Raw genomic sequence first — 21,888 nt, 5'->3', positions numbered from 1 at the left:
TGTGGACCTCGCCTTTTACGCAGTGGTATTGTCACACTGGAATTGGTTTGGGTCTCTTGGTTCCAGTGAAGGGAAATTGTAATTCTGCAGCACACAAATACATTCTATATAATTGTGCGCTTCCAACTTTGTGGCACGATTTTGGGGAAGAACCACATATGGGAGTGATGGACAGGCGTCTACAGACATTTGGCCATATAGCGTATATACATAAATATATTTACAAATCTAAGCATTCATAAAAACGAATATCATTTAAGCTGAAGTGTTGCTGAAGTTTATAGTGAAAACTATAGAACCTTATTCATTCTTTATGAAAACTTTGAACAACCATGCCTAAATTGAGAGAATTAAATGTTATTGTAATATTATGTAATAATATTACATGAAAATGCTGCTAATACATCGATTTATTGCCATATACATAGAATGTCTTTGTTGATAAGATTGTGATTTTGCATTTCAGGTGGTGTTTCATGATGTTAATGGTCTGACAGAGAAACTCTTCCCTATTGTGGAGGCCATGCAGAAGCATTTCAGTGCAGGCTCTGGGGCCTATTACAGTGATGCCATCTTCTTTCTTTCTGTAGCCATGCATCGCATTATGCCTACAGGTGAGCTTGTCTGCTTTACAGGAAGATCATATTACATGAACACCAGGATCCAAATAGGATCAGTTTTTTAAGAAAAGAAGGTGGTATTATGATGACTTGTCTGGCATTTAATAAAATAACATGATTGAGATGATAAAAACATTTATCAAACACATTTCTGCAGGATAGTGTAGTTTAAATTAAACGATGAATATGACCTTGAAGTACAGACTTTCAGATTTAATGTGAAGGTATTTACACCAAAATTGGTGAACAGTGTAGGAAATTTAGCCCTTTATTATATGTGGTATAAGTATATAAAGTCCCCTTTCAAGGGACCAAAAGTAACTGAAAAAACGAACATTATGTGAAATTAAATTGTTGATTTGAATCGTTGTTTGCAAATCATATGCAGTCAATGACTGCCTGAAATCTGGAACCCGCAGACATCACCACATGCTGGGTTTCTTCCCTGGTGATGGTCTGCCCGGCTTTTACTGCGGCTGTCTTCCATTCCTGCTTGTTCTTGAGGTGTTTTATCTTCAGTTTTGACTCCATTCTAAATTGGATTCAGCTCCGGTGATTCACTTGGCCATTGCAGAATATTCCACTTCTTTGCCTTAAAGTCTTGGGTTGCTTTCGGATATGCTTGAGATCGTTGTCCATGTGCAGTCTTAAGCACCATCCGGTGAGTTTTTGGATGGTGTCAGTAGTCACAGACTGCTTTCTTCTGTCAGCAGTCACATCACCAATAAATACAAGGGAACCAACTGCACTAGCAGCCATACCTGCCCATGCCATATGATTTCATTTCTCCATGCTCTACTCGTCTCATCATTCTTGTACAAGTTTATCTTTGTCTCATTTGTCCATAGGATGTTGTTCCAGAACTGTACACACTTTTTAAGAAGTTTTTGGCAAACTAATCTGGTCTTCCTGTTTTTGACGCTTAGCAATGATTTACATTTTGTGGTAAGCCTTGTGTATTTACTCCACTGAAGTCTTCTCTTGATTGTTGACTTTGACAGAGATACACCTACCTCCTGGAGGATATTCTTGATCTGGCAAACTTTTGTGAATGGGGTTTTCTTCACCAGGGATAGAATTCTTCTGCCACCCAGCATGGTCTTCTGGGCCATTTGGTGTTCCTGAGCTCAGGCATTTATTGCATTGGGAATTGTTCTAATGTTCTTTTATGAGATACAGCCAGACAGGCTTGTCTGCAACATGTCTAAGCACCCTCTTTTCTCTTTCTATGCATCAAGGAGCCAATCGGACTTGGTAGTCATTTGTCTTTTTCTTTTTAATGTAGTTTTAATAATCCTTTACCATGTCCATTTTTGTGTGTAGTACCACAATGTTTCGGTCCACGCCTTTTGTCACCATAGTTCATATTTCATTGTGCTGTAATTAGCTACTACTCCTGATATATTAGCAGCTACTCAGGGACTGCTTTGTTATATTAGTCACCAAGTTGACCAGTCTATGCCAGATCTAGTTTGTTTGTAGTTCCATAGAATTGTGGTTTTCCTTGACCTATTTTCTCCCAGAAACTGCATTTTTAGCCACTTTTTACTTGTTGCATGAGCATTTATATTTTTTATTGAACGGACCGTTCATAACTACTGAGGTCACAGCTGGAGAGGAGTGTACGTGTGCGCAAGCACAGTAAAAGCTGAATATTCACCCCACACTGTGAGCTTGCATCTGGACATTTGCTTTTTAGAATGGACACACAAACATTGAGTTTCGGCTTTACACTATCAAGAAATGGGTCAATACACGGCTTTCTTTCCCTATTGTTCAATATGCCAATATGAAATAAAATAATAGTAGTCATAATAATAATAATAATAATAATAATAATAATGATAAATACTGCTTCAATTAGTTTTGAATGTAACATGCACGCAAAAGTAATTTAATCAATTATTTACTGCACTTATTAATCAAGTAACCTGCTGTATGGATAGTTCCAGGTCTATCGATCAGACCACTGATAGATCTGTCAATCTACAAGATAAATATTTGGCAGATTCCTTTATACGCCTTTCATTCTTTTGCTTCTTGATCATTAGAACATTTCCAGTTCAAAGCAGAGCAACTTCCATATTTGAAAAAGGATAAGCTTCAATTATCTCATGTAGAAATATTCAGGTCAGCCACTCCAATATCCCCACACCTTAATCCTTTAGCCAGATTGTGGCAATAAAAACAGGATTAAAAAAAGACACGCGGATGCTCTGTAGTAATAGTACTTCGATCACTCTGTGTCTTTGTTCCCAGATTCCCAGATCCCAAGTTTTTAAATATCAGCTTGAGTATTTACATCCATTTTGGGTAGACCATATAGGAATAACAGTCATTTTTCAAGCATTGGACAATTTGCTTTTAAAGAAATGTGTCATATTTTCCACTTGGTTGCAAATCGTTTGAAGGTAATGACTATCTGTAGACGTCACCGGAAATTGTGCGTCTTCCTTGGTAAATCTGTGGCAGACATGTGATGCAGTACTTTTCAGTCCAGTTTGTTTTCGGACCATTTCATTGAATCTAGTGATGCTAGAATGTTCCAAAATGTCCATGTTTTTTCAGTGCAAACCCAGCAAATATTAGAACAAGAAGTAGGTTAATTTGTTCTAATTGTGAACAAATATTGTGATTAGACATTATTGATTTGGTAGGAATTGTTTTGTATTCTAATATATTTCTTGGCTATGTGAATACACTATATGGCAAAAGTATGTGGACACCTGACCATCAAACACACATGGGCCCCATTCCAAAACCATGTGCATTAACATGGAGTTGGTCCCCCTTTCCTGTTATAATAACCTCCAGTCTTCTGGGAAGTATTTCAACTAGATTTTAAGCATAAGAATTTGCTCATTCTGCCACAAGAGCATTAGTGAGGTCAGGTACGGATTTTGGATGAGGAAGTCTGGGGTTTAGTCAGAGTTCCAGTTCATCCCAGAGGTCTTCAGTGGGGTTGAGGTCAGGGCTCTGTGTAGAACTGGAGTTCTTCCACTTCAACCTTGGAAAACCATGTCTTCATGGAGCTCGCTTTGTGCACAAGTGATTGTACTATTCCTTCAGAGTTTGTGGGGTTTTTTTTTTTTTTTTTTTTAATCCTGTCCACAAACCTTTGGCCATAAACTGTATATCAAGTGTATATATGATTTAAGGAACTCCAGTTGGAACTCCGCTTCCACATAGAGAAGGCCTTACCAAATATTTGAGGTGTCAGCTACTCAACTGTTCACATCTGTGACCTGTTTCAAGAAGATGGTTTCAGTGGCTACCCAGGTAAATTTGTGTTTAGTTTGAGCAAACTCTGGTTTTTCGGGCTCAACTTGGCGGATTATTTTTTGGCGGGTTTCATCACCATGGTATCTTGGACTACACGGCTGACCTGCTCTGGAGCAGGTTTTATTCCGGGTAAGAGAACTCGAACCCAGACTGGACCAATCAGCTGTGAGTAAAGTGAGATCAGTCTAACATGTCAAAGATAACCCTTTAGTGTTTGTAACGGTGGCCTCACCATTTTGGGGAGAATCCTGTGGAGTTCGGAGCACAAATAATAAGAATAGCACGTCTAAGCGGAAAAAATTTATGGAACAGGCCCAATCCCCTGGCTTTTCCCAATGACCATCTATGCGAAAGATATACGCAATTGGCTGTTTGCTGCAAACGTCTGGCTTTTATGTGCAGGTGCACGCTGAGTAAACCTCGATTCAGGGTTAAAACCTGGGTTGACTGAGAAAGTTGATAACCAGCATCATGAAACCTGTTAACCTTAATTAACCCAGGTTGGATTTGTTTGGTTGTCTCAGGACAACTCCGGATGTAAAAAATCAAATCGCAGCAATTGCTGTATTTTAAATGTAATGTGCTGGCATGCAGAGCCACAACGTTAAGAATCTTTGCAATTTAATTTGTTGCTCACTAAAGTGTAGCCTAATGACCTAAAATTTGCTCATGAATGAACCCATTTTCCTTCCTGTTTTCATGTATGTCTAGAGGGGAGTCTGTCCGTTCTCATTACCCTTCCTGTCTTTACGTCCAGGGTTGTTCCAGCTATCGAACGCTCTCTGAATGACTAGTCAATAATGGTTAACGATGAAGCTCAGTGTTTGGGCTGTAGGGTAGGGGGACACTATGTCTTGTTGTAGATGTTCCTGAGCTTTCTGGTAGTGTCCAATATACAAGTCCATACATATGCTAGACAACAGGTCACACGAAAATATTTATCACCCTGAATTTTAAGGGTAAAAAACCTTGCAAGCTGACACACACTGCATTAACAAGTCCAGTTTTATATAAGTTTAGCATTTGTTTGCTTGTCTACTTCATGTTTGGGAGGTTTTGCTGTCATGAATGTTGACAGCCAAATTCCACGTGACTGACTGGTCACATGAAAAGGGATCTTAAAGGTGAGGAAAAAATGCCTTGCTCTAGTTTCCAACTTTTCAAGAAGGCAAACGCAAAGACTGCAATAGAAGGACCGTTTACAATGACCATGTGCTAGTGATGGACCATTGTGCTCATGCTTTGGTGCTTTTTTTCTTTTTTTGGTGTGTATGTGTGTTTGTGACCTACAAAGTTAATGTTCACAGATTTCATATAAGAAATGTTACTGAAGGCTGAAGTTCAACAAGTGGGGTCTTTTGAGTTTTTAGTTCATACCAGTGGGTTTGTTTCACTACATCTCTGATATTATAGTGTCTGTAGGGGTTTGGATGGGTGTGATGTATAGTAACCATATTTGGTATAAATCTTTTTCTGCGTGTGGCTTTAAAACTACAAACCTCTCACAAGTCACAGGAGGGATTGCTTTATAGGAATCGCTGTCTTCTTCATGACTTCAGTCAAGCTTCTTCATAGACCTTATGTGGTACAGTGCAATGACTAATCTTCTTATCAATCACCTAGCACATGGACATAATGTCGCTGTGACATTTCTTATTTATTTATTTAACAAATGCTTGGAATGAACCAAAATAATTACAAATGGGGGGAGCATTTCCAAAACAAATATCATTTTCCTAAAGGACTTTTCTCTTTTTTTTCGGGGCAAACCAACCATGTCAGGGGTAATCTTTGCAAATCCAACAACAAATCAAATCGCAAAAGCTAATCTAGTACACTAAAGAAACATTTAATAAACAGTAAACAGTCAAATGGGGAAAGTGATCTAAATAAACCAAGATCTTAATTTTCTCATTGGAGTCGATCTAGTCATTAGCTCCCATAAAGAGAGTAATGCCTCGTGATTGACTTATTTGTTTTAGACCAGTGAAGCATCTCTGCTTCCTATGTCTATGATGTCAGGTGTTTCTGATATGGCTACACATGTTCTCATTCTTTTGGACACTACACTGTATGTGGACACTTAAGAAGAATTTTATAGGATGTCTTTGTATGCCGTATTTCACGGGACCTATGAGGCTGAAACCTGTTCCAACATGATGTCCCTGTGCACAAATCAAGCTCCATGAACACACGGTGTGCCAAGTTTGGAGTAGAAGAACTCGAGTGTCCTGCACAGAGCCCTGACCTCACCTCGCTACACCTTTGGGATGAACTGGAACACCGACTGCACTCCAGGCCTGCTCATCCATCATCAGTGCCTGACCTCAGTAATGCTCTTGTAGCTCAATGAGCAGAATTTCCCACAGCCACACTACTCCAAAATCTAGTGGAAACCCTTCCCAGAAAAGTGGCCGTTATTATAACAGGAAAGAGTGGATTAAATCTGAAATGGGATGTTCAAAAAGCACATATTGGGCTGATTGGTCAGATGTCCACATTCTTTTGGCCATATAGTGTCATAAATCCATTCTGATAAATGTAGGCAGGTTATATGGCTGTTGTATGTATGGTGTCTTAAGTGGATTAGGTTGGATTTTGTACTTTTTTTGTGTGTGAAAGTATAAGCATACAGTAAATGTAGCCAGCATGTAACCGCTTAATGTCTCACTTATTCATGTTAAAGCACATTATTGTGTAACTTCTATGAATTATTAAATAACTACAGTGAAACGATGAGGGAGGCTAGGTAGTTATAAAGTGAAGAAAGTAGGTCGAGAGCCGCTGACAGAACCTCAGAGATTAAGGGGTTAAGCACATAATTAGGTTGACCGACATTTGTCCCATTTTGTAACACTCTGAATCAGGGTTTGCTGTTGTTTCCATTGGGGAAATGAGGTGGTGGCTGGAGTATAATCATAATCCACTAAGTCCATCTGGACTCCCACCTGCCACATGCTGTGTGTATCATCATAGCCATGGCTTTCTTCAGACAGTCAGCCACCTGTGTGGAGAGTCTTCGGCCAGTTATTGCCTATGGATGTTGTGACCTAGTCCAGATATTATTGTGACTTTAATACAATATACGTATGTCTGTTTTTAAGGATAAAAAAATAAATAAAAAAATGGCGGACCATTCAGTATGGAGCATTGTGATGGAATATTGTGATCATTTACCTCGAGAATAATTCAAGACTCTCCAAAATCTAGTGCAAATTGATGTGTAAAAAAAAAACAAAAAAACAAAAATAGATTGTATCAAACATCAATAAACTCAAAACCTGTGAAGTAAGTACATATGTTATGAAACCACATAGTGTGTTTGTATGCCATGGTTGTTTTTGTATCAGCAGAGTGTGGGCATCTTGTACCTCATTTCTGGGAACCCTGCCTTGCCCCTGCCAAGAGAGATAAATTGGTTCTGCCTTGCAGATCGTAAACACACCATTTAAGCTCCTCACTGTTCACCTCAATAACTGCAAAATGTTACGATGGCTCAGCTTGTTACCGTAAGCTGTAGCAGTACCACACAGGGGAAATTTCTGACTTGATATGTTTAAAGAGTACACTGTACTGTGAAAAATCTGATTTCTTCTGTTTTTGTGTATATCTCATACTGAATAGTTTTGGATCTTCAAATGAAATACAACATTAAACAAAGGCAACCTGAGTAAACACACAATACAGTTATTTATTTATTTATTTTCTTTATTGAAGCAAAGCGAAGTTATCCAACACCTATTACCAATTTGAAAATCGAATTACCCCCTTAAACATAAAATCTGGTTGTGCCACCTTTAGCAGCAATAACTTATTCTGAGGAAATCTACTGAGGAAATGAGTTATTCCTATGATTTGGATCATTGTCTTGCTGCATAATCCCGATGCGCTTGAGTTTCAATTTACGGACTGAAGACCTGACATTCCCCTTTAGGATTTTCTGGTAGAGAGCAGAATTCATGTTTCTCTCAATTATTGCAGGTTGCCCAGGCCCTGAAGCAGCAAAGCTTCCCCACACCATCACACTTCCACCACCATGCTTGACCATAGATATGAAGTTCTTTTTGTGGGATTCTGTGTTTGGTTCACGCCAGATATAACGGGACCCCTGTCTTCCAAACATTTCCACTCATCAGTCCACAGAACATTCTGCCTAAAGGTTTGAGGATCATCAAGGTGTGTTTTGGCAAAATTCAGATGAGCCTTAATGGTTCTTCTGGGTTAGTAGTGGGTTTCTCCTCACCACCCTTCCAGGGATGCCATTTTTGCCTTTCTTGAATGAGTACCTTTATTGATGCAAGAGAGGCCTGTAGTTCCTTTGATGTTGTCCTTGGCTCTTTTGTGATTTCCTGGATGAGTAGTTGCTGTGCTCTTGGAAGAATTTTGGAAGGTCGACACTTCTGGTATGGTTCACTACTGTGCCGAGTTTTTCCATTTGGAGATAACGGCTCTCGCTGTGGTTCTTTGGAGTTCCAGAGCCTTTGAAATAGCTTTATAACCCTTCCCAGACTGATGTATTTCAATCACCTTCTTCCTCATCGTTTCTGGAATTTCTTTCAACTTTGCCATAGTGTGTTACTGGGTAAGACCTTTTAACCAACTTCATGCTGTTGATAAAGTTCTATTTAAGTGTTGATGTGATTGAACAGGGTTTGCAGTAATCACGCCCGGTTGTGTCGAGTCCAGCTGAACCCCATCATGAATGCAGTAACTACAGGGGCAAATACATTTTCACACAGGCCCAGTTTTTACTGGATAACCTTTTTTTTGCTTCAATAAATAACATTATCATTTAAAAACTGTATTTTAGGTGTACTCGGGTTGCCTTTGTTTTAATTTCTGAAACAGTTTAGTACGAGATGTACACAAAAGCAGAAGAAATCAAATACTTTTTCCCAAGCACTGTAAATAGATGTTTGCTTATTATATCAGCAAGAAATAACAGATTAGCCTTAAAAAGTGGTTTACTTTCCAGCATGTATGGTTGATTGATTATTTATTTATTTTTGAATTTATGTTCTCTATTACTGCAATGTATTAGCTGTCCTATGATCATTTAGTTTGTTTAATCTCATAGTTCCCTTAATGTCCATCACTGCTGTTACGCACAGCTAATGTGTGCTAAGATGTCGGATGAGTCAGTCTCTCCTTTTGAGCTTGGTCAACACATGGGGTTATTGTGTGGAAACTGAGCGCACTTGCCGTGTTTTTGTATCAGTCAGTTTCCATCTCTTGTTTGGATTGACTTGAAACTGATGACCGGTTCTGATCGCTGCTTCTCTCTCGTTCGAGTTGCTTTCTATGCGCTTAGTTCAGACGTGATGTGTGTTTTTCTCTTTAATCACTGCTCTCTAGCACCCGCAAGCCTCCACACTCTCCGATTTTAATGCAGCAAGTCCAGCACTGCCGCCGATCTGATGCTAGCAGTTGGTGTTCTGACACATGGTAACAGTAACACATGCTGTGCTGTAATGAACTGTGCGTAGTGTTGGTAGAATGAGGACAATTCCTGTCATGTCAGAGAAACATTGTTCAGTTTATGGAAAGGCACAAAGCTGACCTTAATGGAAGATTCAAAAGGCTGACGTGTAACTTTTAAGGCTTATACTTGTGTAAGGCTTGGGTGTAATTTTCCTTTATTGTCATGTTGTTTTAATCTTTTTCCAGTGAAACTGCCATCAAGGTATTTTGTGTTCACACTATGTGTACAATGGTGGTCACTATGTTATGGATCCGCTGCGATTTCTGGAAAATGTTGGTGTCGTAAGCCTAATGGGTAGATGAGAAGGAGAGGGAAACAAAGTGAGACAGAGAGAGGGAAACAAAGTGAGACGGAGAGAGCGAGAGAATCAAAGTGAGACGGAGAGTGGGAAACAAAGTGAGAGAAAGTGAGACAGGAACCGAGAGAGAGAAACAAAGTGAGACAGGAAGAGAGCAAGCAACCGAGAGCGGGAAACAAAATGAGAGAGAGAGAGAGAGACAAAGTGAGACGGAGAGAGCGAGAGAGAGAAACCAAGTGAGATGGGGAGAGAGCGAGCAACAGAGAGCGGGAAACAAAATGAGAGAGAGAGACAAAGTGGGACGGAGAGAGCGAGAGAGAGAAACCAAGTGAGATGGGGAGAGAGCGAGCAACAGAGAGCGGGAAACAAAATGAGAGAGAGAGACAAAGTGGGACGGAGAGAGCGAGAGAGAGAAACCAAGTGAGATGGGGAGAGAGAGAGAGAGAGAGAGAGACAAAGTGTGACTGAGAGAGGGAGAGTGGGAAACAAAGTGAGAGAAAGTGAGACAGGAACCGAGAGAGAGAAACAAAGTGAGACGGGAAGAGGGAGAGAGAGAAACAAAGTGAGATGGAGAGAGAGGGAAATGAAGTGAGACAGGAAGAGAGAGCGAGAGACAAAATCAATAAATTGATTGTGCCATTGTTATCAATTTACTGAATACATCTAACGGCGGGATTTTTAAGCTTTTCTTTAAATGCTCTTCGTTCGTGTTGTTCATCGTCCCCTATTTTTTCCCGTTCCCTTAGAGATGAAACGTATCGTGCAGTTGGACTTGGATCTCAAGTACAGGACTAACATTCGAGACCTGTTCCAACAGTTCAAGCAGTTCCCTCCTGAAGCGGTGATCGGAATCGTCCGAGAGATGCAGCCAGTGTACAGGTATTATACCCATACACACATCCGCACACACCCATATATACCACTCTCGTGTACTACAGTGTCCTTATTCTGGAAAAGACAAAACTTCAGTCGTCTTCACCTCTTTCCTCCTGCACAGCAAAAAGAATAGCTGAAGTTCTGACTAACGCGTGTCCCACCCAAGATCCCGGTGCAGGTTAAAACCCAAAATGAACGTTCCGCCCTCTCAAAACGGGTGCGAGCTTCAATTTCATAGAACACAAACATACCAGATGTAACGTAATTAATTTCGGAAACCGCTTCTAGGTCATTTAATAAATCTCAGCTGTGGATGTGCGAAGCCCGACGCCGCACTAGATGGCACCAGAGTCATCTGCAAAGCTGTATTTACATGTTTGTGTCCTGTCTTCCTTTCCCATCCCCCACTTCCCTTGTTTCTTCAGATTTATTTCCTCAGTACCGCTTCCCCAACACATTGACGGGAAAAGTTGTGCAATCTTTTCATATGAGGGTCTGTCGTGTCTTGTCGACACAGCGAACACAGCGTGCGCTCACTGAAACCTCAGTTGAACACGAGTTCAATGTTTAAAGTCCAATAAGTTTGTCAGGGTTTTTCTCGACTCGGAATGATGCAGAGGTGACCGACTGCTGGTCATTTCAAGGTAGCAGGCAGATCGGGTTAAACCGAAGCAACAGCAAAAAAAATAAATAAAAAGCCTGCATTACAGATGTTGCACCTATTTTCTTCCTTTTGTAACATAATTTGTACAGTTTAAAAAAATAACAGACGTAACATTTATAACAGAAACCTTAAAGTGAACCATTTAATTTCAGAGTGATGTCGGCCGATACCGATAGCTCTGGCTTTTATGCCTTCTTTTAAATGAATAATAATTAATTCCACAATTCTGAAGGAAATGCAAATAAAAACTTTCTTCTCTCCATTTCAACAAGTTGTTTCACAGTAACTGGTCTCATCAACACGAAACACATGACTCTAATTAACATTAACACATGAACTCAATTCTGAAGATTAAAGTAAGATTATTAACTTATTGAATGTTGTTAATTCATATTAACCCTGACTCAATTGTAAAAACCTCCTGTTAGTCTCACATTCCCTCACCACAAACACAAGCATTTCTACTTCATCATTAAATATCAAACTGGTCATATATAATATCAACTTTTTATATATGAACATTAAGGGGATATGAAATATACTTCTCTACAAAGATATGTTTCTGTGCAATATATATACTGTTTTTTTTTTTTGTCAATTCATCTTCATTTAAATCTTTCATTGATGTACTGGCGCTTTAATTCAGCTCGACCAGTAATGCAAAAAAAAAAATTAAAAATAAAAAAAAATTAATTAAAATTAAAATTGACTCGACGCCGAAACTCCCGCTTCACTGCTGCTCACTTCCGGTGTAAAATTTTAGCAGTGCAGGACTTACAGAGCTTACAAACTACAGTTTTGTCGTCATTCCACACAAGAGACATCTTTACACACAGCACGGATACGATATGTTTTCCCGCCCTCTTTTGATTGACGGGATGTAATCGGCCCTGATCATCGGATGTTTTTAAACTCGGCTGATGGCCCATAGCGTGAAAAATAACCTTTATCGGCTGATACGTCGGTGCATCTCTAATGAAAATGATTGCGCTCCGGTTCGGAAAAGGGAATTTATTTGAAAATGAAACCCCTCAAGCAGGATATTTTTCACCACGTGACGTGTCTGTATGATCGGACCATATGTTATCAATTAGGCGTGTTTTTCTAGGCTGATTGTGTCGGTTGATTTTGTTGGAAGGCTTTATTTTCCCGTGGACTGTCTTTAGAAGTTTTATAAACCTGCAAAGCGTTTGTGATGTATAAATTTAGAAACTGATATGTACTTGAAATGATTAAAAGGGGGGGGGGGGTGAACCTTGCTTAATATGTTCACCAAAAATGCTTCTAAAGCAGTTTTATTCGCCTGTAAGGGAATAAAACATCTCGTGTAAAAGGCAACGTTTCCATTTTAACCAGCAGCTACTTAAAAGGATGATGGGTGTTTTGGAAGTCTTATTTGACTTTAGTTTAGTTGTTATGGTTGACATCACCTATGCACCTGTTGCACTAGGAGGAAAACCAGAGGCTGCGTCTGCAGGCCGATTAATTCGGTATTTGAATGGCTGCTACAGGTGGTATACATATATTTTCATCTGTGTAGTTTTAATGTGAATAAACTCATGACGCAGTACTGCGACGATATTGCTCTGTGTGTCGCAAACATGAACAGCAGGAAAAGAGCTTGCTCATGCGGTGTTAATTAACACTTGTGCAGGTATGCAAGATTTCCTGTAGAGGAGATATTTTAGTGCAGACGCCTGGCAAACTGCTTTTTTTTTTTTTTTTTTTTTTTTTTGGAAAGCATTCGGATCAGTTACCCTTCTAAAAAGTGGTGCGGACAAACTTGAGCATATCAAAGCGTGACACCTAGTGTCTCCAGTGTAAGTTACATCTTTAAGTCAAATTACAGATTTTTTTTATTGGATAGAGCAGTTGTACTTTTCTATCTCTGAGCACAAAATACAAAGATGGCAGCCAAACTCTTATTTTGCGACAGTGTGATGAATGTATGCACGAATGGAGCAAGTCCTGCCTGTGGAAAGAATCATCCCCAAGTGAGCTGTTTCTCCACAACAAAGAGTCCATAATTAACCACTGAAATGTTAGCAGTGCATCAGGGAGAGCTGGGTAAGGCTGAGCCGATAAGATCTGCCACCTGCACCAACAAGATGGCCCCGCTGGGCAGCCACGATTAGCGCTTGGACCTAAAGAGCTTTCCTCTCGTCTTTCCATCGGTGTGGCATGTTCATGCACGTCCGGGTTTGTTTCACTTTCTATACACAGAAAAGGCTTTTGGTCATAACACCTCTGTCCATTTTGCCAGTTGCTTAACAAGTCATAGACCTATTCGGTCTAATGCGCAAGCTCGTTTGGCTTAAAAAGAATACACTGGGGATTTATGTCATCATATATTATCTGCTCTTTGAATGTGTTCTCAGGAGACTGCTAAGTCTTTCTCCCTCCCAGAAAAAAGACTTGGTATTGGATTCAGGTAACTTTTCTTTAAACAAGCTGAACAATTGCATAAAAACAAACTGTAAACACTGACTTGAAAAGTGTGTTTTTATCAGAAAACAAACTGTGATTTATTTATTTATTTATTTTTTATCAGGGAGTCAGCTATCTGGATAAAAGGAACATCAAATATCTAGGGTATTGATGTATTGTCTTAACAGCTCTGTAAATGTTTAATGGAACATATATCTTTCCTGTTTTAAAAAAATAAATAAATCTGGTTTAGCCCCTTACGTCACAGACTCCACCTCACCAGACCAGGGCATGGTTTTCCAGGACCTATAAGTGATCTGATACCAACCTCCCAGTGCGATCTGATGGGATGCATGAGAATTATTGGAACCCTAATAATCAATGTGGAGGTTTGTCTTCTCTCCATTCCTTCCTAACTTCCTGTGTCTCGCTTGGGGTCACAAATCTAGTGTCTTACTGCCGGGACTCAGCCTTGCCCTCTTTAGCGCACCATATGGAGTCGGGCAGTGTGCCAAAGTACTGACGTGATAAGGTAAATCTAAAGTACTGAAGTACTCCATAAAGTACTTTACGGCTATTTGATGGAGCTTGTTGAAGCTTTGACTTGTCTTGAGCGGGTTACTATTGACGTGCAGGAAGGGTTATAGGCCCAGTGTTTGTAAACCGAAAGAGATGCACTTGCAAAAAGCATGGTTGCAAAAAGACCTGATTAGACTAGCAATCTGACACTACTCGGTTATTATCTAACAAAAGAATTGATGAAGAATTTTGTTTAGGAGTCGGATTGACGGATTGACATTTCAAATTATGTAACCCTAGAAGATCCTTATGGCTTGGTGCTTTGTCAGTGGATAAATGATCCTAAGCGGTGACCTACCCTGCGTTGGCTGGGCATCTTTTTTTTTTTTTTCTTTTTTTTAAAACCCTTTTTGTGTATATCTATATATTTAAAACATGATCAGATGGTCTAACAGTAAACACCGAGAACCCAATTAATCAAATCAGACAAAAATATTATACCTAGTCATTTATTTATTGAAGAAAATGATCCAGTATTACATATCTGTGAGTGGCAAAAGTATGTGAACCTTTTGATTTCAGTATCTGGTGTGACCCCCTTGTGTAGTAATAACTGCAACTAAACGTTTGCGGTAACTGTTGATCAGTCCTGCACATCAGCTTGGAGGAATTTTATCTTTAGCTTCAACTCTGGGATGTTGGTGGGTTTCATCACATGACCTGCTTGCTTCAGGTCCTTCCACAACATTTCTATTGGATTAAGGTCAGGACTTTGACTTGGCCATTCCAAAACATTAACTTTATTCTTCTTTAACCATTCTTTGGTAGAACGACTTGTGTGTTTAGGGTCGTTGTCTTGCTGCATGACCCACTTTCTCTTCATCTGTCAGTTCGCACACAGATGTCCTGACATTTTACTTTAGAAATCGCTGGTATAATTCAGAATTCATTGTTCCATCAATGATGGTAAGCCGTCCAGGCCCAGATGCAGTAAAACAGTACCTAACCATGATACAACCACCACCGTCTTTCACAGATTGGATAAAGTTCTTATGCTGGAATGCAGTGTTTTACTTTCTTCAAACATAACACTTCTCATTTACACTAAAACGTTGTATTTTGATCTCATCCATCCCCAAAACATTTTTCCAATAGCCTTCTGGCTTTTCCACATGATCTTTAGCAAACTGCAGAAGGGTAGCAATGTTCTTTCTAGAGAGCAGTGGCTTTCTCCTTGCAAGCCTGCACTCCATTGTTGTTCAGTGTTCTCTTGATGGTGGACTCAAGAACATTAGCCAGTTTGAGAGAGGCCTTGAGTAGCTTAAAGGAACCCAGTGTAACTTCTGTGACCCCATGGACTGTTATACGTCTTGCTCTTGGAGTGAGCATTGTTGGTCGATCACTCCTGGGGAGGGTAACAGTGGTCTTGAATTTCCTCCATTTGTACACAATCTGTCTGACTGTGGATTGGTGGAGTCCAAACTCTTTAGAGATGGTTTTGTAACCTTTTTCCAGCCTGATGAGCATCAACAGCTCCTTTTTCTGAGGTCCTCAGAAATCTCGTTTGTTTTGTGTCATGATACACTTCCACAAACAGGTGTTGTGAAGATCAGACTTTTATAGATCCCTGTTCTTCAAAGAAAACAGGGCACTCACTCACACCTGATTGTCATCCCACTGATTGAAAACACCTGACTCTAATTTCACCTTCAAATTAACTGCTAATCCTAGAGGTGCACATACTTTTGCCACTCACAGATATGTAACCTCGGATAATTTTCCTCAATAAACAAATGGCCAAGTGTAATCCTTTTGTCTCATTTGTTTAATTGGTTTCTCACTGAAAATTCTAAGGGTTCACAAACTTTCAGGCACCACTGTACATATCCATATCTCATGGAAACTCTGTGTTAATACTAGTGAGAAATTTAAGGTAAGAATGCATGCTAGCTGTCTAGCATTGTTGTAGATTTTAGGCGAGCTATGTAGATTTGTTAAAGCAATATAAATCCGGCATGATAACTAACAAGCAAGCTAAGCCTGTTAAATTCTTAGTTAGCAAGCCATCTGTACTGATATGATAATTACCTGCTTATTAATTTTTAATCAATTTTTTCTATTGTTTTTTTATTGGGTCTAATTCTGTTTCTATGTTACTTTCCTTACTCTGTGACGCACTTTGGTCAGCTTTGCTGTGTGAAACGTGCTATATAAATACATTTTACTTACCTGAAATGACTACAAAGATGGAGCTCCTCAGACCAATTATTCCTCGTAACTGCCTGTAATCATAACCGCATTGTGGTGTTTTGAAAAGGTATCCGATTTGATGGTATGCCGTAAAAACAAATGTGTTGATGAACATTTTTCCCAACAGCACATGACATTTTTAGAAAATAAATTCTCACCTGCTCTTAAAAATCCACAGTAGACTTTCACTATGTTTTTTGCAACCAGGTAGCATAGATCATGTCAGAGTCTCACTCCGGGGTCTATTGATCATGTTTTGAGGCTTGAAATAAATAATTTATATCTGGCTTTTGGGGAACGCGGTACTGCTTTTTTCTTCTTCTTCTTATTTTTTTTAAGTTAAGAGATTTCTGAATTTCTTCTGGCCGATACGAATTTGTTCAGTACTATATCTGATGGGTGGTGTCAGGTCTACCAAAGTACCTCTGAGAATGATCGATCTCTTTGCTGTCTGTCAGCTTTATTTCAAGCACAAACCCTGAGCTGATTTCTAACTGTTCACTTCGCCTCTTCGTGCCTATTTGGTACTGAAAATAGCTAGGTGAAAGGTATACTAAGACTCCATGCAATGTTAATGACGATAAAACAAAAGCACCATGGAAGCTCCACTCGGTCATTCATCCATGCATTTCTGGCACTTTGCAAGTTGTTTTTATGTTGCCAGCGAGATTCTTTTTGTCGATCAGTATGCGATCTGTTCTGTTCATATCTGGCAAAACTGTTGTGATCAGGCTAGTTTAGTTATAGTAAAATTGTAGGTATTGATATATACACTGTATTGCCACAAGCTTGTAGGCACTTGACCATCACACCCATATATTCTGTTATTATAACCTCCATTCTTCTGGGAAGGCCTTTCACTAGATTTTGGAGTGTGGCTGTGGGGATTTGTGATCATTCAGCCACAACACATTAGCGAGGTTACTAATGTTGTGCAGTCGGTGTTCCAGTTCATCCCAAAGGTGTTTAGTATTTTAGTGTTGAGGTCAGGGTTTTTCCACTCCCACCTCGGCACACCATGTGTTCATAGAGCTCGCGTTGCACTGGGGTATTGTCATGCTTGAACATGTTTGGTGCCTCTTAATTCCAGTGAAGGGAAATTGTAATGCTACGGTATGCAGAGACAATCTATACAGTTGTGTTCTTCCAGCTTTGTGGCAACAGTTTGGAGAATTCAGTTCAATTTTATTTATATAGCGCTTTTTTCAATGGACATTGTCTCAAAGCAGCTTTGCGGAAATATGTAAACATAGGATACAAATCCTTGAATATGAACTCACAGAAATGAACATAAGGAAATATGTTTTCCTCAAAAATGGAAGAATTCCAGAAGACGGGTACAGTATAAATGCAGCGTGTTTGGTTTTTTGTGAGAAGGCCCACATATGAGTGTGAGGGTCAGGTGTCCACATACTTTTGGTCATGTAGTGCATTTCTTGAATCTACTGCTGGAAGATGCTTATTTAATGAAAGATCTTCAGCAGAGTAAATACATGTTGAACGTTTGAAACCACGTTGCTAAGGGCTGCAGAGCACATCGCCTAATCCGCCGCTGCAAATCCCGGAGTTATTTTGACAGTAATACCCGACTGTAGATGTCACTGCGGTACTACAGGATTGAGATTATATGCCTAAAATATATTATTTACTCGTGTGCATGGAAAGGTTTGACAGGATATTTTCTTTTCTTTGTTCTACTGTTTTGTGTGTATGCGTACTAATTTTACATTTGAACAAAGCAGGGGAGATCAGACCGCAGGGCTGTTTTGGACATGGGCCCATTGTAGGATAAATGGCATGGCACTAATGAAACATGCGTCAGAGTGTGGCGAGCTTCATGGGGTGCTTTTGACTGTACTGCACTAATAAACCCGCATCACGTGAGTCCTCCCAATATGGGATGAAAGAAAATAAATATATCATTGTGCACTTCAGGAAAATGCAAATTAGTTTAGCTGGACTTGAATGTGATGACTGACTGCATGTGCAAAAGGAGCACTTGTGTTGCTATAATATATTCCTTCTAAACCACCGTGCTGAAATTCACTACATAATTCGAACATCTCGAACAAATGGTGCCGCCTCAGAAAGTCTATGTAAGCAAATAGACATGCTACAGTACGGGGGAACAAATGTTGTTCTCTGATCTTTTTGTTACTAAAGACCAGGGCTACAACTTAATAATGAAAAGATTTGGCAACGAATTTCATTATTGATTAGTAGGATTACATAATGAAGCATGCTGTGGTGAGCTACGTCACTTCTCTTAGACTATAGGGTGATTGATTGAAATGACTGAGTACTTTACAACAGAGAAAACGGTAGAACCTTTAAAAGTCCTTTAAAGTGTGAAAACGCGTTACATTATGTGACTCTGTTTGCCTCATGACATGACCTGCGTTTTCACGCGATTAATATTTCGATTTGTAATCATGCAGTTGTGAAGATGTGAGAAATGTTGGAAGCGCATTGTACGTTGTTGAACCGTCTTTCACTTTAACCATTTTCCACAAGCAAATTTTAACTTTGTTAAAGTACATTACATATTATTTACATTTTCTCCACAACCCTGATAAACCCCTGATCAATTTATCCACAGAATATCTTCACCCGTGTGTGTGATGTCCAACATTTTGAAATGTTTTAGATTCTTTTCTTAATCTCTGAGATTTAGTGTTGTAGCTTATGCCAGACCATAAAACAAAGTACTTTTTAGAAACGGCCAATGCTTCTGGCAGCACTGAGAGTAATTTAACCTTGTTTGCCTTCTTTTGTTTTCCCCCCACAAATATTGCTAATGCCATATTAGGTAACAAATCTGATAATCATTAGGACCTACACAATATTCCAGTACTCCCAAGGCATGACAAGGATTAAAAATGTGTGTGTGTGTGTGTATATAGTATTTGCCCCCATCCTAATTTCTTCTGTTTTGGAGTACATCTCATATTAAATTGTTTCAGAAATGAAAGCAAAATCTAATGTAGAACAAAGGCAACCCGAGTAAACACGATGTACAGTTTTTAAATTATGTTATTTATTGAAGCAAAAAAGTTATCCTGTGGGCCTGTGTGAAAATGTATTTGCCCCCGTAGTTACTAATTCTCCAAATCTGTGAAACTGCATTCATGATGGGGTTCAGCTGGACTCGACACAACCAGGCGTGATCACTGCAAACCCTGTACAATCAAATCTACACTTAAATAGAACTTTTTCAACAGCATGAAGTTGGTTAAAAGGTCTTACCCTCTAACACACTATGGCAAAGTTGAAAGAAATTCCAGAAATGATGAGGAAGAAGGTGATTGAAATACATCAGTCTGGGAAGGGTTACAAAGCTATTTCAAAGCCTCTGGGACTCCAAAGAACCACAGTGAGAGTCATTACCTGGGAAAATTCGGCACAGTAGTGAACCTTCCCAGAAGTGTCCGACCTTCCAAAATTCCTCCAAGAGTACAGTGACAACTCATCCAGGAAATCACAAAAGAGCCAAGGACAACATCGAAGGACCTACAGGCCTCTCTTGCATCAATAAAGGTTCATGACTCCACTATCAGAAAGACGTTGGGGAAAAAATGGCCTCCATGGAAGAGTGGCGAGGTGAAAATCACAGCTAACCAAGGAGAGAATTAAGGCTCATCTGAATTTTGCCAAAACACACCTTGATGATCCTCAGATCTTTTGGGAGAATGTTCTGTGGATTTATGAGTCAAACGTGGAACTGTTTGGAACACCGGGGTCTCGTTACAGCTGGCGTAAACCAAACACAGAATTCCGTAAAAAGAACTTCGTACCTACAGTCAAGCATGGTGGAGGAAGTGTGATGATGTGGGGATGCTTTGCTGCATCAGGGCCTGGGCAACATGCAATAATTGAGGGAAACTTGAATTCTGCTCTCTACCAGATAAATCTTAAAGGAGAATGTCCTGCCTTCAGTCCATAAGTTGAAATTCAAGAGCAACTGGATTATGCAGCAAGGCAGTGATCCAAAGCAGAGGAGTAAGTCCACCTTTGAATGGCTCAAAAAAAGCTAAATTAAACTTTTGGAGTGGCCTAGTCAAAGACCTGACTTGAACCAATTGAGATGCTGTGGTAGGACCTTAAATGGGCAGTTCATACTTGAAAACCCTCCAGTGTAGCAGTTCTGCAAAGAAGAGTGGGCCAACATTCCACCACAGTGCTGTGAAAGACTGATCTCCAGTTATCGGAAGAGTTGGTTGCAGTTATTCCTGCTAAAGGTGGCACAACCAGATTTTAAGTTTAAGGGGGCAGTTAGTTTTTCACATGGAGGCTAACTTTTTTTTTTTCTTTCTTTCCTTTTTCTTTTTGCGCTTCAATAAAAAATAACTATATGTTGTGTTAACTCAGGTTGCCTTTGTTTTATGCTGTACTTTGTTTGTTCTAAACCTATCAAACGCACTGAGATACACAAAAACTCAGAAAAGAAATCAGTACTTTATATATATATATATATATATATATATATATATATATATATATATATATATATATAATATTACATTACATTAGCAATAGATCCTTTAAGTCCTGTAATTTGCAAGGTAGGGCCGGATCAGACTTGTTTGTCCAGCACATCCCACAGATGCTCGATTGGATTGAGATCTTAGAGGCCAAGGCAACAACTTGTACTCTGTCATGTTCCTCAAACCGTTCCTGAACAATTTTTGCAGTTTGACAGGGCTCATTATCCTGCTGAAAGAGGCCACTGCCATTAAGGAATGCCGTTGCCATGAAGTGATGTTTAGTTCGGTGGTATGTGTCAAAGTAACATCCACATTAATGCTAGAACCCAAGGTTTCCCAGCAGAACATTGCTGAGACTGCCTTCTTCTCACAGTGCATCCTGGTGCCTTCTCTTACCCAGATAAACGTCACACGCGTACTAAACCGCCCACATGATGTAAAAGGAAAAAAAGGGGAGTCATCAGATCAGGCCACCTTCTTCCACTGCTCCACGGTCCAGTTACGATGCTCACATGCCCACTGTAGTCGCTTTCAACAGTCAACGTGGGATAACATGGGCACTCTGAATGGTCCTCATCCCTACGTGATGCTATCACCACATTGCTTCACCGTGTACATCGTGTTCTCAGAATGATGAGCAGTGTTCGGTATTTGGACAAGTAAGTATTTGGAAAGTGACACAATTTTTGTCATTTTTCGTCTGAGGTAACACATTGGCCAAATTCCCTTAGTTATTCAAAACAATGGGTAAGACCAAGGAATATAACTGTGATGTGTTGAGCTTCTCAAAATGGAAAGTGGCTATAAGAAAAAAGCACAAGCATTGAAAATGCCCATTTCCACCATCAGGGCAATAATTAAGAAGTTCCAGTCAACTGGAAATGTTATGAATCAACCTGGAATTGGACGCATGTCTATATCGTCTCAACACACTGTGAAGAGGATGGTTCGAGTGGCTAAAAAAATCTCCAAGGATCACAGCTGCA

The 21,888-nt window shown here is 39.7% G+C and overlaps 1 protein-coding gene across 2 annotated transcripts in view; it reads left to right on the top strand.

The window, feature by feature from the left end:
- The window catches only part of xxylt1 (xyloside xylosyltransferase 1), a 40,922-nt gene that overhangs the window by 8,902 nt on the left and 10,132 nt on the right, over positions 1–21,888 (top strand). For both annotated transcript variants that reach the window (XM_017479011.3, XM_017479010.3), the window contains exons 3-4: positions 467–614; positions 10,429–10,561. In XM_017479011.3, the coding sequence (XP_017334500.1) occupies positions 467–614; positions 10,429–10,561 (281 nt within the window). The remainder of the gene's footprint in view (positions 1–466; positions 615–10,428; positions 10,562–21,888) is intronic.

Source organism: Ictalurus punctatus, chromosome 10 (assembly GCF_001660625.3).
Source record: "Ictalurus punctatus breed USDA103 chromosome 10, Coco_2.0, whole genome shotgun sequence".
Lineage (NCBI taxonomy): Eukaryota > Metazoa > Chordata > Actinopteri > Siluriformes > Ictaluridae > Ictalurus > Ictalurus punctatus.
This window is presented reverse-complemented; position numbering and strand designations above follow the sequence as displayed.